Raw genomic sequence first — 19,757 nt, forward strand, 5'->3', positions numbered from 1 at the left:
ACTTAAATTTCACCTTGAATTTACCTATGCTTTATTCTGATTTTACCTTCTGAAAAGTAATAACGATGAGGGCATGCTATATGTCTGATTAATCTTTTTTATTCTCCAAACTGATATTCAATTAATATTTACTGACTCAATGATTAAATGAGCAAAAGGATGCTTGCTTAAATGTTAGCTCCTGGACCTTTCTGAACATGATGGGAATTGTAATCACTTATTTTATTGTGATTTTGAACTTCTTGTCTTAGTGCTTAATATAGTTTGTAGACAATGTAGCTTGTCATAAAATACTCACCAGTGGAATTGTTTTTCATTAACTAGATCAATAAATGTTCTTTCAAAACTATTTCATAATTTAGAAAATAGACATTATTATTTAATTTCTTTTAGTTCATATTACGGTCTTCTTATCAAATACAGAATATAACCCCACAGGGACCAGGATTTTTGTCCCTTTTGAAGTTGCATCCCTAGTATTGACAGGAGTGACAGGCATGTGGGTCACATTCAACAAATATTTGTAGAATTAATTAATTAATTAATTATAAAAGCTCTTTCATATTCTGGGTTTCAGTCACAACAAGGTTTCTTTTTGAAATTTTGGTTTTTTAAATTAAGGTATAACCTATATACAGGAAAGTACACAAATCTTGTGTGTATGACTGGACAAAGCTGTATGTGTGTGGGTGTTTTCCCATTTAAACACCACCTAAACTACAGTGTAGGATATTTCAGCACCCTGGAAAGCTCACTTGCCTCCCAGTCAATACCCTTCTAGAATAACCACTATTCTGACTTCTAATACCATAGGCTAGTTTAGCTTGTTTTTAAGCTTACAAAAAAGGAAATCATATTTTTTTTTCCAAACTGGCTTCTTTTGCTCATTATTATTTCTTGAGATTCATTCATGTTGTTTCAAGTGCAGTGGTTCTTTGAGTTCTTGTTTGTTTTTTGTTGCTTCCTAGTATTATATGACTGTTCTTTTTATATTTATCCATTCTTTTGATGAATGGTATTGGGATTATTTCCAGTTTGGGGCTATGAGAATAAATATGCCATGAAAATTATTGTGCATGTCTTTCAGTGGATAATTGCACTCGTTTTCTTCATTATATACATAGGAGAGGCAATACTGGTAGGAGCAGAAACTCTTGTGAGGTTTCCACATATGTTAAGCTTTAATAGATACAAAGTTTGCCAAATTGATTGTACCAAATTACACTCCCACTAACAACGTAGCAAGATCCAATTGTCCTATATCCTTACCAACATTTGTTTTTTTCAATCTTTTTAATTTTATTAATTTGGTAGGTATATAGTATTTTTATCTGTTTACCCTGAGGACTAGTAATGTCAAGCGTCTTTTCACGTGTTTTGTGACATCTAGATATCCTTTTTTGTTGAGTTTTTAAAGTATGTTTTATTAACACAGATCAGTTTCCCCCAAAACTCATCTGTAAAATTTTCATTCTTTTATATCTTTTATTCCATTTGCACGTTACTATTATTAAAACATTAAGATATTCATTTTTTTGAGCTAAAATAATCAAAAGGGCTCTTCTGCATCTGGCAATGTTCATATCTTCTCATCTCTACAAATGCTACATTAATGAAATAGACTTCCCTGAACTACCTTCACAGACCTTTGGCCAGCCCAGTCCAGTCTTCAGGAAAGGGAAGAACGCACAGGCTTTAATAAGATGATCTCTTATTTAAAAGAGGAAAGATTAGAGACAGGCTTGAAATAAGAGTGATGTGTGTGATCAGAGTACTAAACAAACATATCCTCACAATGAGGAAGAATTCAATATAATCCATATTCAAATTATTCTGTAAAGCATTGAAAATTAAACTTTGTACAAATTCAAAAAAAGCTGTGCTTTCAATCATATAATTTCATAAACTTCTGAAAAATATAATGCCTTAAAAGCAAAGTTTGGAAATTATGTCTTAATATTAAGGCATAATAAATCACTCCTTAAACATAGAAAAATATTCTTAGTTTATATTTCACACGGTGGTGTAATATTTACATGTCATATTATAGTTTACTAATCACATTACACCCATTTTTTGACCAATCAAATAATATAAAAATATAATTTCAGTAACACGAGCTGAATTTATGATAGGTGATTAAATTTTGGAGGAAGAAGGTAACAGATTTATCATGTTTTGTTCTAGGTTCTGTGCTAGCTGATATGTAACTCTCAAATGTTATTTTGATTTAAGTTTATAAATGGCATTTAACTCTTCAATTCCAGCAAGCCAAGAATATATAAGAGAAAAGAAAAACATGTGCTCTCCTTTTGGTAACTACCACAATTTGAGAAGTATCAAGATTATTTTCTGTGTTAGGAATTGTAAGCCAATATAATAAAATCTCAAAGATCCTTACAACAATGGTATTGTCATATTTTGTCTATTATATTTACAATATAAATTTCTCTTACATTTTATTGATAGCACAATGGCTATTCTTGCCTTACATAGTCAGGAAAGAAAGTAGAGAATTTTTTCTACAGTAATTTTAGTTATTGAGCGCCACTCTCTCCTTCTCACTATCAATTTCCATATTATTTAGAGATAAATAGATACAATAGATAGGATCAGATGCTTGGTGGAAGTGAGTGGAATCCACATTTATCTGAGCCTCTTTTTATTGGTCTTCCCAAGATATTTCATTGCTTCAGGAAGCAGAGGGGATGGACATAGTTCATTGCTTCTCTCTTCAAAATGCCAAGCAATTCATCATTTACAATAGGTTCATTAAAGCCAATCAGAGGTGTTTGGTCTGGAAATTCCCCTCAGTATGGTGGAACATGCTGGTTTGAAACCCATGATGAGGAGTCATTCTGTGGAGTAGGTAAAGTTCTCACATTTGTAAATTAATCTCCATTCAGACAGGTACTTGAATTCCTTCCCTTAGCAAGTATGTGCTGTCCTGTATGCATAATTTATGGATTGAAATAATTCATATATAATCAAGAGCTTTTTACTTTAAGGAATTAATATGAAAAATTTATTATCGAAGAAGAGAAACTCAATATGTTTTCACAGTAAGTCATGCATCTTTACTTATAGACTCGTGTGAACTGGCTCTGCTGCTTACTAGCTTTTGTGACCTTTTTTTGTATTAGTTTCACCATCTGTAAAGTAGGGAAAATTAGTGTATCGTGAGGGCAAAAGGTTAATAATGCAAAGTGACTAGAGCAGGGCCTCACACTAATAAGTATTCAATACACATTAGTGATAGTAAGAAGCACATTCCTATAGTTGAGTTTGCCTATGAAATTGAGTCCATCTGCTTTTGGACACAGGGCAAGCTGGCATGGGCACTCATAAATGTTCATTCATTCATAAAATCTGTTAATGACTTATCCATCTCAACTACTTCAAGAGACAGTATTTGAGAACAAACTGGCAAAAGTAGTTACATCCCATACTAAATTTTAGTCTGCCCAGATCTGATGCTCTGCAATCTCAGTGAAGAAACGGATCGTTGTAAACCAATGACACACTAGGTGAAGGAATTTGAACAGGAAACAATGTTTCTTCCAAGAAAAACAATTAAAGCGGAGCTTAATTAGAGATGGCAGCTCATTAGGATAAAAATCTTTATAAGCATCTTAGTGTAATGGGGATGTCATTGGGATAATTAATTCAGAAAAAAATTTATTTTAATTTCATTTCTATTTTTATTCAATTTTTCTGTGGTCCTAATATAAATTTTTATGATAAGGATATCTCCGACCGGATAAGAAATATGATTCTGTCTACAACAAAGATGCATTTAGACACAGTTATATATTAAATTAGCCACGCAAATGAGAAGTCCTAAAGATAAGACTATACATGTGAAAAATTGTACAAGTTTGGCTGAACTGTCTGATTAATTCAATAAATATTTACTGAGGTAAGATGAATACAAACATGAAAACAACATCACCTCTCATATTAAGGAGCATGTAGCACAATGAGAAAAAGAGACATGTGCCTTGGCACAGATAACATTTATTAAACACTTAAAATATGCCATGGTCAAGTTTTAGGTGCTTACGTGGGTTAGTCCATTTAATTTTCACATTTCCCTTTTACAGCATCCATAAAGTCAAGAAGAGGGCTTCATGACTGAGGACTAGAAGCAGGTGCCTATTAAATGTGATTAAATACATCTATATATGATGCGTGACCTCAGCACGGACAGCTTCAGTAGAGAGGAAAAGAATCAGCGGGACGTAGAGAGAAGTGGACTGGATAATAAGGGAATGGGAGCCAAGATACAGGATTTTTCCTTGGAAATTAAAAGAGATGAGTTGATTGTAAAGATGCATGCAGACGAGGTCAGGGAGCCCGCTCCCAAGGGACCATGAAGTTCCTTCTTCCTCCTAACAGATAAATCTGATAGAGGGAAGTTAGTGTCAATTGCACTGTGATGCTTGTGGGATTACGGTTATGAAATTCTTTTATTAAGTGACATGAATTTTCCAAGTCCTAAATGTTGCAACACTTCGAGATGATAATTCTTGGACTAATGAGTAATAATCTGTTTTTCTCACTTATAACATTTAAAACCAAAGTGGAGAATAAGGCCACAGTATTACAGTTCAGAGTGTGAATGAAATCTACATAAATTATGTAAAATATTCATTTTCATTTGTTTTCCTTTTATTTTTATAATTGCAAGTTGTGAAGTAATTTATTCTGCCAATAAATATTCTGTTCTGTCTTTAATAACAGAATCAGATGGATGGGCATAAGAATTAGATTAAAAATGATGCTGAAGTGGTGTTACATATAAAATATTTTTTTTAAGTTGAAATTGCAATTGAGTATTACTCCTGTGTCTTCCTTATACTGTCCTTAATAACATACATGCCCTTCCTCATTCCACTGATACTGTGTGAAATACCCACTCAGATACTTTCCTAGATTAAAGAATGATGGATCTGTCAAGTAATCACAAGTTAAAGTTATCTTTTTTTTAATTTAAAAGATCAATAATTTATAAAATTACACACACCAACATGGAAACTGTTGCTGGAAAGAACTAGCTTATTGCCTTTTTAATATTCATGGAGGTCACATCTCTGCATTTTTGCACCTGCCTGAATATTCACTGGCCCCACAACATACATTAAATTTCCCAACGTTTCATTATTATCCATTTCTTAGATATCCAGTTTTGTCTGCCACTGCTTTGTCAAATCCATCCTCTTCATTAAGATTTCTTCCTCTCTTTTATGGCATTTAAGAAAATACATCTGATCTTTCATTTGCTAGGCAAAGTACAACTAAAAGCATACATTTTCAATTTTAACACTTTCAATGCTGGATTATTTAGCCTAAATCTTTATGATGTATTTTAAAATTAAGAGATGTGTGTAGGAAGATTGTCTATCATTTACACTTTTTATCATCTACTTATTTTTAGAATGAGAAATAAAAGAAACACACCAATATAATTAGTCTACACACCTGCACAAATGTGTGTGTCTTTATAGAAATAAAGAAAAACACAAAGAGTTATTTTGAGCTTTTAGACAGTAGTCACACTTTGAAGATTACCTATTAGGACATCCTGATTCAGAGAGTATACCTTTTGAAAGTTTGAATTTGATTAGATAGATAGTTTGAGGGAATTAGCCAAATTTCTAATTTATGCTAATATATTCCATAAACTTTTAGTTAGGAAATATTGAAAATGGAGTCTATGACATCCATACACTATTATTTCATTATCATAACAAATACGTGAGTCAAGTTTCATTGTGTATAACTTACCATCAGAAAGCGTAACCACTGTTATATCATCAGTAGACACTCCTGGCCCATAACGATTATAAGCTAGGAATCGAAGAGTATATTCCGTGAATTTTTTCAGGCCTTCCAGCTTATAAGACAGTCCATCAACTTCTATATTCTGGAGACGTAAAACACCAAAACTGTTATTCAGGAGGCACATTAAAGCAGAAATGGCAACCATTCTGAGCAATGAATGATTTGGATTTTAGACTCTTACTCACAAAACTACACTCTAGCTTTATAATGAGTTATTGTAAAACCTAACTTGTGACATACACGCCCCCAATAAGCCCAAACCACTCTATAGACTCCTAGTTAAAATAGCACCATGCTATTTTTACAGTCATTAAGTTCCAATTTGCTTAACACCACCCAATACATTGAATGGTGTGCAGTATTCCGCCCACACCAAATGCTGACAGGCGAAGGCAGCTTGTAAATCCATGGGAACAGAGAGCTTCTCCTGTACCCTAAATGGAATAATTCACCAAGCAGCAATAGATTTCTGCCTTCCCTTGCTGAAATATACCCACAGCTCTTGAAACTGACAGATACTTTGCCACAATTTTTCTCTCTCAAAATGCTGTGAGGGAGTTTGGAACTGTTTTCAGCACTTCACAGCTGCAGAAATGAGGTACTGGAGGTGAAGGTCACTGAGAAATCAGAGTCACTTTGCTCTAGAAGACCCATTATTTAGCTCTCCACGATGATGCTCACACTCACGTCTATCTTGGCTAACATTGGTTTTGAATTGATTTAAATGGATTGGTGAAATGCATTACTGAAGAGCTAAAATGTGTAAAAAAAAAAGTGGATAGAATAGAAAGGTGAAAATAAGAACTAAATAGCATAGAGACAGCAGATAAACAAAAAATTGGAATGAATGATTACACAGGAGGAGCTCTTAGTAATTCTTATCTTATAATATAACTTGGGACTTGAACTATTTCTGAATAGGACTATTACAAAACATTTTTTTAAATGAAAAATCTCCATCATGCAATTTAGGTGGAAGCCTAAAGACAAGACTATGCTTGCAAACTTCACCACACATCCTAAGAACTCCACTATCTCAAGGTCACCTCTGGATCATTCCTATTTAACTACACACTTGTCGATATATCTTTTTCCACATGAATTTGAGAATCTGAAAGTAAACATTTCCATAGTCATAAATATGTCACAAAATAGAACTGCTGAGTTTCATGTGCCTCCCTAAAGCCTTAGTTACTCTTACTTTACCTGAAAACCTAACTTACCTATTTTTAGGTGTCTGTGCTAACCACAGATTAGAAGCAAAATGTAAGAGAGACGAAGGTAGCCTTCTGAAGTGGGGTATAAAGAAAACAATGAAAAGTGATCGGTGACAGCCCGATGGTGGAGAGAGGACAGAAATAACATCAAATATATGACAAGAGCATGTTGGCTGAGGTCATTGAATATGATCTCAATAATCCCTGAGGATAAGGGCTGAAAATGCAAATGCTTTCTAGGACCAGATGGATTAATACAAATGTGGTTACACTGGCCCAGGCCACTACCTACTCAAACAAAAAATTTGCATCCTTTATATCGACTTCATCTTATGGCCCATTTGTCTCTCTTACCACCAGAATTCAATTAAATTGTTTAAAGTTTCCAATAACAAAAACTTCAAAACTGATCAGCTACCCAATAAATGTGCTGGACACTGGACTGTATCAAGAGCTTGCAAATCTCTTCCTACAATAAGTGTCAGCAGTGGGGACCATTCCTCTACCTACCTGTTCCTTTCCCGTGGACACCTCAGTGCAGAACAATCTGTAACCTTGGACTGGACCATTTGCATAGGCAGGGGGTTCCCAGGTAATAAGAATTGAGGTAGGTGAGGTAGATACAGCTTGCAGGTTTTCTACTGGCCCTGGAACTTGCACTGTATATAAGAGAAATTGATTAGTATAAGAGGGTTGACTTTGCCGAAAAAACCAAAATTACATCTTTTACAGTTCAAGGAAGTTATCACAGCATGTACTATTTTTAGAACCAGATAGAATAAGAATATAAACACATAAAATATAAATATAACGTAATAAAATTTTAGAATCATTTCATTGTAAAATTCAGAAGAGGGCTTATATTAATCCAAATTACTTATTTTATTTTTACAGTTGAGGAAACTGGTCAAGGAATATGTGACTAGGATAATGGCAGAAAAGGAGGGAGTTTCTTGATCTGATCTAAATTCCTAATGTGGAAAATTTTCCACTATGCTAATACGTCTTTGCCTGTGTATTGCTAATAACTGCAAAAGGAAAAGAGAAAATCCTATTAGAACTTAAATGTCATGGTTCTACTTACAATTTGAATAGGCAGCACAGCTATGGACAATTTACCACGTTGTCTATATTTGTCAGCATTTTAAAATCTTTCCCAATTCTGGGTCCTTTAAATTCATTTCAGGATTTAATTTTCTATTTCACTTTCTAGTACTCCATTTTCCCTCATAACTGTTGCTTCACTTAATCAAGGATAAGCAGTTTTCTCGTTAAAGAAATTAGATAACACAAGTCCACAATCACTTAACCAAAACACTTGTGTCCAGATGCGTTTTGAGATCCAGAAATTTTCAGATTTTAGAAAGGTAACGTGTTGCATATGCAGTGTTTTCTGGAACACCTCTAGTTGGGTCTGTGGTAACAGCCTGTTATCAAATCATGTATTTAGAGCAAAACACATGACATTCACACCAAACGGGATTATTAAAGACAAAACACAGCCTAACATAAGGTCAGATCAGGTCAGGTTAGGGTATGAAATGAGTTAAGAAAATTCTACAGATTTTGAATTTGTGCATACTTTTTGTTTGTGCTTATAAGTCTGAATATAAATATACAGTTTAGAAGTGGTAAATGCAATAGCTGTGTTAGTTACAGTAATCTAAAATAAATAAATGGTCTCACCATTGCAGTTGTAAAAACAACCTTAAGTTAAACGTGCTATGTATTTTCCCAGCCTTGGATTCTACTGAGCTTTGGACAGATACACAATTTAGGCCTCCAATGCAACTCTGACTTTGAACTTCCACAGCAAAATAGCGTATGAAAACCTGGCTGATACAATGTCTGATGATACACTTCTTAGGTCAGCGTGGAACCTGTGTCTCTGGATTATTTTCAGAATTTGTTCCATGGAACCCAGACTCTTTAAAGCATTACTACTCACACATTCATTTGGAAAAAAGATTCATGTCAGAAGCAGGTATTTATGTGACCTTCACATACTTTCCCACCAGTCTCCAAATTTTGAGCATCCATGTTATTGACAATTCCCTTCATTTCACCTTATCGACTGATTTTTTTTTTTTAAAGATTTTATTTTTTCCTTTTTCTCCCCAAAGCCCCCCGGTACATAGCTGTGTATTCTTCATTGTGGGTTCTTCTAGTTGTGGCATGTGGGACGCTGCCTCAGCGTGGTCTGATGAGCAGTGCCATGTCCGCGCCCAGGATTCGAACTAACGAAACACTGGGCTGCCTGCAGCGGAGCGCCCGAACTTAACCACTCGGCCACGGGGCCAGCCCCTCGACTGATTTTTAACAATTTTGTAAAAACTTATTTGGAAATCATTTTAAACCTATAGAAAAATTTAAAAACAAGACTAGTACATAGAATACCCATGTTCCTTTTATCAAGATTTACTCATTGTTAACACTTCACTCTACATACTTTATCATTCTCTCTCTCGCAATCTGTCTCTCTCTAATCAGATTAAGTTGCATAGATCATGGCTTTTTACCCCTAAACACTTTAGTGCATATTTTCTAAGAATGTGAATGTGAACAATATAGCTGTTAACTTCAGTGCATTTCATATTAAAACAATACTTTTATCTAATCTTCATCTGTATTCCAATTGTGTCAACTGAACCAATAATGTCATTTAGGTAGCATTTTCCTCTCCAATTCAGGATGCAGTCCAGGTTCAAGTTTGTATTTCATTGCCAGATCTCTTTAGTCTCTTTTAAACTGAAACCGTTCCAAAACCTTTCATGATCTTTTAGGCCATTTACATTTTTGAAGAATATAGGCCTTTTTTTTTTTTAATAGAATTTTCCTCATTTGGGGTTTGTCTTTGTTTCTTCATGTTGGATTTAGGTTATACATTCCAGGCTGAAATGAAACATAAGTGACGTCTGTCCTTCTCAGGGCATCACATCCAGAGGCACAAGATCTCTGTACACTCGTTAATGTTAATAAAGAATATCTTGTCCAAGTGCTGTCATATTTCTCCACTGTAGAGTTAACTGGTCTCCCTGCATCCCCCGACCCCAGGCCCCTGTTCACCGCTTACAAATAATAAGCAATCTGTGGGGAGATACTAGGTTAGGACCATGTAAATATCATGCTCTTTATCAAATTCTCTTGGAGTTAGCGTCTATTAATGGTTCTTGATGCAACCAATTTTACCAGAATGGTTACAAAATGCTGATTTTTGTCTATTCAAGCACTTCTGCCTTAACCACTTGGCACTCAGCATTCTGTTATAGGCAAGTGCCCATATTTCTCTCTTTAAGTATCTATTATCATGTGGGCACATGGATTCCTACTTTCTTATGATCTATAATTCATTATTGTCTTTAATTATTTTGGAGTTCAAATTGTCCCAGATTTGGCCACTGGGGTTCTCTTTAAGCTCGTCCCTCTGTTCTTGTGACATGCCCCATCATTTACTGAAGCACTTCCTTTTTTTCTGGCATAATATAGTCCAGGCTCATCTTGATCCTGCCCCAGCTCTGGAATCAAACATTTCTCTAAAGATTTCTGGTTCCTTTTAGTGGGAAATGGTATTTGAGACAAAGATCTGGGTGTTAGCTGTGTTCATAGCTACTTGGGCATCCTTGTTTCTAGACTGTTTCAGCGAACAAGAAACATATGAATATATGTACAAAAATACATACACAAATGTTTATGAGTGTACATATATTCAGATATACTGATACATATGCATGTTTTTCGTGACTTTACAGAGATACCTCCCATTTCAATCCATCTCTACAAGATTCATTCTTGCCTTCTCCATTCCTCTTATATGTATCCTTTCTTCCACAAGGAAAACTCTGTGTAAAGTATTAACTGAATGTGTTCCTTCTTGCTCTGCCTTGGTTAAACTGAAATGGCATTGCTGACTGAACATGGCTCATTCTGAGAACAAAGATTCAGAATTAAAAATGTCCACACTTCAAAGCCATTACTCCTGCCGTGAGATGTATCAACTCCAGGTGGTGTCTAGGAGAAAAGAAGGGGAAGAAGTGTTTGGGGAGTTTTCGCTTATGTGTTCCACTGGGGCACAAGAGGGTGACACGAAACAATTCAAATTGTCTTCAATTTTTCAATGTTTAAGGAGCAAAGAAGAAGAAAACGAATTTCACCTCCCCTAAACCATCACATGCATAGTTGGGGTCAACTTTGCCGACAAGGTCGAAGTAATGAGAAGGAGTCGTGCCCAAGTCACTCTCAGAGTTTCCTAAGGCTCCTAGTGTGGCTGGGAAGAGAAGCTAGAAATGAGCCGTGAACCCCGAGCGAGCCACTTGATAATCTGGAAGGACAAGCTGAGAGGGCCATCTAGCATGTCAGGGCTGGGGGGTGCACAGCCTGCCTCACTGTGACTCTGGGTGCATGGGAATCAGATATCTCAACCACACGGTGACTGCCATCAGGCCTTGTAGGGAGAAAAGACTACAGGGATGTCTCCAGCTCAAGGCAGCATCTCCACAAGAACAAACATTAGTTCATACTCTTCCCTGATAAGCCCAGCTGTGGCTGCTTAGTGTCCTGGTTGTTTGTTAGAATGATCAAAACTCTCCACTTAGTCTCACAAATAATAGGAATAGCTGTCTTCTCCACAGGCATATGTCCAATGCTAGGTATACAGAAAGTATTCAATAAATGTGTATTAAATGAATGACTGTATATACAATTATAAATGTTATGGTAAACCACAAGCCTAAAATACACTATGTAGTCAAACTTGTTTGATTTTGTTGATTCTGCATTGTTACCACAAGTGATCAGAAAATAGTGTTTTCCTAACACACCTGATGAGAACTAAAGTTGGTATATATGTGTTTGTTGTATGCATATGAGCCTGTATGTACTTTGCCCACCGTGTCAGCTAAATGTATATGTAGCTTAGTTACTGATGGGAGAACATCAGGGGGTAAGTACCACAATCTGAATTCAGTTAATACGGGTAGTACTAGCCCTGATCATGTGTTCACCAGCTGAATTATTGTCGTTTCTTAATGGTCATTAGACACCATCAGGAAAAAATGTGTGTTTGGGTTTCCAGAAGAATTTAAGTAGAGATAACAGATACCAGAAGTAAAAAGAAGAATTCAAACCACTTGGTTTAAGTAATCACAAACAAGAGTACGTGTTTTTACCAATTTCCAGCCAAATGATAACATTTTCTTTGTTGGTATAAAGTTTCCAATTGTCTTTTTCTGAAAAAGGATTGCTTTTTAGTACTAAAGTATTTCCTACTTTAACTTTTTGTTTTAAAATATAATTTATTTTATGATCTGATTGTATTGGTAGATTTTCTTTACTATCCTCACATATTAAAATAAAAATACCATAATACTATGTTGTTCCAAGTAAATATAAACATGAAAGTATCAAAGAAATTGCATCTTATCATAAATACTCATATCTTTATCTATTCTAATCTAATATATGCAAGTAACTCATTAATTAATGTCATCTTAACCAGCTAACTTTTTAAATATAGATGCACATAGATAGAGATATTAGACATATATAGACTAGATATATATATATATAGACATAGATACAGATATATCATCTGGACCAAAATATTACCTGCACATGGGATATTCTTTTTCACAACACTCCCGCTTCTGTCAAGACTACGTGTTTCATTTAAGCTATTAAATGCTTAGTCTTCATCACAACAGTGCTATAAACTCAAATTCCTGAATTCTCTAATATTTTCTTTTGAACTATAATGTTACCAGAAGTCTGTGGATAATATATTGTGTTTTATGTTGATTCTGGAGATATGTGTATGTATATATACATATATATACTTGTGTATTTATTCAGATCCATATTTGTAAAGTATATTTAAGTATAATATATACTTACATATAATACATACTTATATATTTACATACTTTTAGATGTGTGATTTGCTATATGCTTATTAGGAAGAGAGAGAGAAAGAGAAAAAGAGAGACTCAAAAATTTTCCACAATAGGAATTAGATGTGAAATCAATGCAGTTAATAGCTTCAGTCTTCCACTCCATTACATTTCAGTATGTCAGTTGAGAACCTTAACAGGCTTAACTGCTCATCATTTCCAAGATGTCTTTAATAATCCCTACTGATCTCCTCAGTTGGACAATAATTTTGTGGCAAACTGCATCTAATTTCTCTCCATCTCTATTCAAGTTACCTGTTTCTTCAAAGAATGGAAAAATTTCAGAATAGATGCATAATCTATGCAAGTAATCCATCAATCAATGTCAGCCTAACCAACTACCTTTTTAAATTTCAATATGGCATTATGGTAGAAATTCATTAGAACATCTTTACCTAAGAACGAATTAAATACTTATGTTGGAGTAAATGAGATGTATTATATGTCACTATTTGCACTGGAAGCAAGAATTTCTCACTATATATATAAATTTATAGTATAACAGAGCATTTTTTAATGAGATATTATTGCACATTAATCAAAAAATAGCATATAAAAGTTAGCTGAATCTTTAATACAGCATAATTTATCACATATAATCATATTGAAGACAGGATGTGTGTGTGTTTGTGTTGTATATATGAGTGTGTGTGTGTATGAGAAAGAGAGAGAGAGATGGACAGAGAGAGAGAGGGAATATTACAGTTTAATGAGCTACAATTGATTAAGATGAGAGTCAGAATGTATGGTTTCTTTTCCCTACTCTATTTATGATAGAGGCCAGTCATTGACATCAAGGGGTCCATGGATCCCCTAAAATTGTATGCATATTTTCAAGAATGTAATATGTACATTTTTTTAGGTATAGGATCCATAGTTTCCATCATTAGTGTCTATGATTTCCCAAATGCTTGCTCCCAATGGATTAGATAATATCTCTGGATTCTTTTGGTTCTGAAAGTCAGTGATTCTTTATCATTGAATCATTGGTAGTAAATGTTAACTTCTTTATGATGTAATAAGGTAATACAATTTACTTTGTGATTTCTCTTTAAAGAGACATCTTCAACTTTCAATAAAATGCTACTGTTTCAAAAGCTGAAGCATGTTTGTGAAACAGACTTTCATTTCATTTTCCATATCATAGGTAAATCAGAGGCATTTGAATTCATCTGCTCTAATTCACCAAATATTTTAGGTTTTATGAGATGTTAACGGTTTCTGATGATCAAGAAGTCACATAGCATGCATGAATGAACACCCTGTTTTCTTTTTCTTTCCCTTCCTTGCTGTTTCTATTCCAATATCTATCCACTCATCTACCTTCCTGACTTTTATGTACTGTAAGTAATTCTAACTGCTATCTCCAGTACTGTAAATATCAATCAGACTAAAGCCTAAATTATGATTTATCAAATATATGGTTCTAAAAATATCTTGAGAGTTTAAATAATCCTTTCCAAATAAGAATGTGAATATAAGGTTTTCATAGAAAAAGCTTTAGAAGGATCAAGCCATGCCACTATCTTCATGATACTGCATGAGGCTGATGCTTTTCCCCCATTACACTGATGTTTCTCAGCTGGAAGTCCAAAATGAAGACAAATGTTAGTGTCAGAGAATATGTAGTTGAACATTTGAATATTTAAAGTCTTTTCAAAATGACTATGTAATGCAGTGTTCCTAAATCATCCATTTAACAGCCACCAAATCCTTTTCTTTTTAGAATTAAAGTAACAGTGCGTTTGAAAAAAGTATCACGTGTTGTCATTCAAAAAATGACCTATAATTCACATGTCCTTAATTCAGGCCAGAATTCTGAGGATGATTCTACCTCCTTATTCATTTGCTAATTTAAAACGATTCTTGAGGCTATTTTTAAAAATGGGTAGTAAGGGATCTAAGCAATTATCTGTTGTGATCCAAATGGATTTAGACCACAAAGCTCTATTTAAGCAGCAGCTTCCAGGGCCGATGATCTCACTGAACGTGTTTCAAATGCAAGCCGTTTCTGAAACTATTTGCATTTATTGATAATAAAGTGCATGCTTTGATTGCCTCTTTGATTTTTTTTCCTCCTGTAGTTAACAGCTTTAATGATATTTCTATGAAATCTGTTTCTATTCTGTATGGGGAATGCAACATCAAAAAGCCTGCAGGCAATGTAATTATTAACATAATGAAAACCCTTCTTGACTGAACTATACATAGTTAGGAGATATGACAGTAATTTGGCAGGGAAGAAGCACAAACTATGGGGTAGATTTCCATTGCAAAACCGCAGGAGTCTGACAAGGTTTGGTGGGAGGAAACAGTTATTACCTGATCATTTTACTTTTGGTTTTAATTGGTGCTTTCTGCTAACTCACAGTATACTCAATTGTGTCATTGTATGTGTGAGTGTGTGTGAGTGTGTATAGATATATACAGATATACCTGTATAAACACACACACATATATATATAATACATGTGATTTATATGACTTACATATTACTTATATACACACACACATAAATGCTAATATATTAAATGATGGATATTTTTGACAGTGTTGTAGAAGAAACTTTAATGATTCTCTCTGATTAAAGTAGTCTTGAAAGTAGCCTTCTTGTGATTGATTCATCCTAGAACTGGAAGTAGTTTTACAAAAAAAGTGTTTATAGGAACTGACCTCATGATAAAGTCTTTTCAGTGGGCAACTCAGGTTTTCACTAACACAACCCAGAAGTAATAGCCCTGGTGAAGCACGTAGACTATTTTGAATTTCACTTCAGAAAGCACAGGCTTGCAAATGTAAAGTGCGGTGGAGATGTAGATTCCTGACTGCATATTGAGGTCTCAAACCACTTAAACTGGAGATTTCGAAGTAATGTCAAAGGCAACTGTTTTTATGATCTATAAAAATTGTCTAAAAGATACCATATATTGAAGTTAAAAACTTGAAGTTTCAGTCAAACGTGCTTAAGTTTCGTGTCACTGAAGGCATGATGTCATATAAACCTAATCATACCGGCTTTTTTTTCCTTTAAAATATGTTCCCAGATTAGGTTGGGTTCGTCTACTTTCCATTGTGATTGAAAATTTTAGACAGCACTATCAGCTGATTTAGAAATCTAGTCGTATTTTTTATGTGTTTAGCATACACTGCTATCTCCAGTATTGTGAATTATTATGGTAAAAATTTTCAAGGAACTCATTAGGGCAGAGAAAACACAAACACACACCCATACATACAAACACCTAGAGAGGAACAATAGGCTGAATATATATAATCAAGGCTAAAATCTCTCTGGACAGACAATAAAGTATGTAAGAATTCTAGAAGTAGATCTATTGATGAAGTACATAGTAATCGGGACAGTTACGAGAAGTTCGTCAAGAGTATTTCTTGAAGAAAATTAAAAATTGTACTGATGGAAAAAGAAAGGACAGGGGAGTTCAGATGTGAAGGAGGACTCTGGTGAGTCAGGATACATGGGTGTGAATGAGTTTAATGGGTAAAATGGCCTTAATATTAGCCTTTCCGGAATAGAACTTACATGTTAGTGAATGGAGAGAAAAAACACTATATATTTTGGGGAAGGCTTTAGATGATGAGGTCTTTAAGTAAAATTAGTCAAAGTTAGTCTCATTACTTCCAAAGTGAACTAAATTCATGATGGCATGATTAATCAGAAAACAGCCCACAAGCATAGAATTATCAATTATTAAATTGCTTTTCTATTTTGTTAGAATTATCAACAAATCAAATGATATTCTACCAATTTTAGGAAAATGTAGTGTGTCTCAAGATACTTGAAGAAAGTTTAAAAATTCATCCACTTTTTTCAAGATATTTGTCTCTAAAACTTCAGTTTGGGAACAAGTGTTTAGAAATGGAAAAAAAAAAAAAAGACCTCATGAATTTCCCAAGAAATTGTCAAGGACTTTAGAGAAATTCCAAATAGAAATAACAGAAAGGTGAAACCATCTCTGAGATAACTGCTGAAAAAGAAAATACCCCAATGTGAATGAACACCTAAATCTTGAATCCTGGATCAAAAACCTCTCTCTTCTATTTAATAATACTGTATGCCTGGAACAAATTACTTAAACACTCTGCACATAATTTTCTTATGGGTTCATAATTTCTACATAACAGGGCTATTACAAGAATTATATGATGCTATATACTAAAGCAAGTGTTCAAAATAACATGGTAGTTAAGATTATTGTTACCTGAAATCAAGTCCCTTAAACTTTTACAAATTTTGGTTCCCTCATCAGACAATTGGAAGAAGAAGTACTTGCTCTTCTTAATTCTCAAGACTGTTAGAAGAACATGAAAAGACAATCAAGGTGAAAGGGAAATGAAAAACAGCATTTCATAGATGCATAGGGTGTAGCATGAGTCCTGACCAGGATAATGTTTATAAACCAAACATGGCGAAGAGAGTGCCTGATGAAAGAATGGAGATTTGCCTAATGTGTCATAATCACAGATATAAGTTAAGTCTTTTGAATGCCTCATAAATACTCCACATAGAGTTACTTTTGTGGTTATTATACAGACTGCAAATTTATGTTTAATTCTTGTAGAAGAATTCCAAGTGTAAATCCCTAGGAAGGGCATGCGTAGGCCACTTGCTTGCTTCACACTTATTTCTGACTCCTATATACTTTAGGATTGTATTTCTGCACACAAAAATGCCAATTCTCTATCAATAGATATGCATCAGAGAAGGAGGTATCTTCCACTTATGTGCCACCGGGAGTGTTTCCTATGGTGATAATGTAACTAAATCCCAGGGACCTTTCTCAAAGTTGGTTTGTATTACGTTCAGTATGGGAAGAATCAATATTTGATGTTTGTAGTTTTAGTAGAGCAATAAATGACATGTACAGATTGCTTTTATTGAAAAGCCTTGCTGCCGTGTCTTAGAAGAGAAGGAAGTAGCAATCTTTTTCAGACAGTCCAGGGAGTAGGTTTTTCTATATAACAAAAATATTTTACCTTAAAAGATACTGTCTCTAGGAAGAAATTTATTATTTGTCTGTTTCCATGCTTTAAAAGATAAGGAACTGCCTTGGGTAAACTGACCCTTGTGGGAGGGACCATAAGTTAAGGAAGAAACGTAGAACTCTATTCTCTTATCATGTAACTTTCACAGAAGTCAGAGATCTGGGCTACTCCGATCGATGCAGTAGATGCCAGTGGATCCCATTTAATAAAGCTTTGGTGAGAAAGACTAACAGTGAAGAGTGTGGCCTCCAGAATTAGAGACCTGGCTTCAAATTTAGTCCCCTGGCTCAGGCTGTGTGGCCAGGGTCAAGTTACTTATTGTCCTTGAGTTTAAATTTTCTTATCTTAAAAATGGGGTGAATATCAGTACCTACCCAATGGGCTAGTTGTGGAGATTAACAATAAATAATTTATGAATGGCATCTGGCACAAAGGAAATGCCCGATAGATGGTAACCAATCTGTACAGTGTGTCAAGCATTATGAGAATTGACAGGAGAAACAATGAAAGCTTCTTTAGAATTTACAGTCTAAGGTGGTACACAAGGAACTAGGAGAGGGGTCCGGAGAAGGTGGGAGAGATTGTCAGAGGCAGGACTACTCTGGGCCTTAAAGACTTTGGGAGAGTTTTGATCTTTAAGAATAGGAAAGGAGTTGATGAAGTTAAGCATTTTGTACTTTGTCCGCTACGTAAAGAGTGAACTTAAGGGGGCAAATGTGGATTTTGAGAGAATATTTTATAGTACAGAAGAGAGAGGTTAATGGTTTGAATTAGAATGATGGCAGTGGAGACAAATAGAAGGAGAGAGATTCAAAAGCTATATGCAAGGTAAATTCAACAGCATTTGATGGATTGGAAGTAGGGCAGTGAGGAGGATGGAAGTATCAGGAACGACTCCTGTATTTCTGAGTTGCATAGCTGGTTCTGTCTGGTGTTGTTCACTGAGATGGGGAACACTGGCCTAAAACTAGACTGGGCAGGTGTGTGGGTGTGTGGATGGGTGAATATTACAGCTTTAGCACCCACATTGGGTTTGAGTTACTTCACTATACACAGAAATATCCATCTGGTTATTTATCCCCATATGGACTGTATAGCCTAATCTTTTTCTTCACTTTTATTTCTCTTTTAATTTCTTGGGTTTACAGCTAGATACTTTCACACCCTACTTCTCTGAATGACCTCATAACAGACTTTTTTCTTCTTTATTTATTCTTGCTGCAATTTTCTTCTTTCTTTTTCTGTATATAGTCATCTGCTATTCAGGAACATCAGCTAGTCTCCAGATTTGTGATCATCTGTTTGTTTTGTTCCTACCTAACTTAGCTCCTCTCAACACACTCTAATATTTTTTAAGGCACTTAAAATAATTACCTGAATTAACAGATCAGACTTTGCTAAGGCACTTTTTCTGAGTGACATATATGCATGTTGAGGAATTTTGCTCCCTTACTCTCCTGATATTTGAAAAAAGAGCCCAAGATAAAATATCTTTCCTAACAGTGGCAACAATAAAAATTCCAATAACATTGAACCTGGGTACACATCTGACCTTGACAATACTGAAATTAATATTCACTTGGCGATTCTGCTAACATTTATCACTGAGGAACACCTTTAATGCCCTTACACATACATGCATGCAAAGGGAAGATTGATAATCACACAGGAGAGAAAACCTAGTCGTCCTCTATCTCTAAGAAGGATCTAAAAGGCTCCCAGTCTGCTGACTGAAGCACCCTGAGGA

General features: G+C 34.8%; 1 protein-coding gene across 1 annotated transcript in view; it reads right to left on the reverse strand.

Moving 5' to 3' along the window:
* DCC (DCC netrin 1 receptor) overlaps positions 1-19,757 on the reverse strand; it is a 707,243-nt gene that overhangs the window by 273,334 nt on the left and 414,152 nt on the right. The window contains exons 10-11 of the mRNA XM_046672042.1: positions 7,572-7,720; positions 5,788-5,926 (exon numbers count right to left, since the gene is read on the reverse strand). Coding sequence (XP_046527998.1) covers positions 5,788-5,926; positions 7,572-7,720 — 288 coding nt within the window. The remainder of the gene's footprint in view (positions 1-5,787; positions 5,927-7,571; positions 7,721-19,757) is intronic.

This window comes from Equus quagga, chromosome 9 (genome assembly GCF_021613505.1).
Source record: "Equus quagga isolate Etosha38 chromosome 9, UCLA_HA_Equagga_1.0, whole genome shotgun sequence".
Classification (NCBI taxonomy): domain Eukaryota; kingdom Metazoa; phylum Chordata; class Mammalia; order Perissodactyla; family Equidae; genus Equus; species Equus quagga.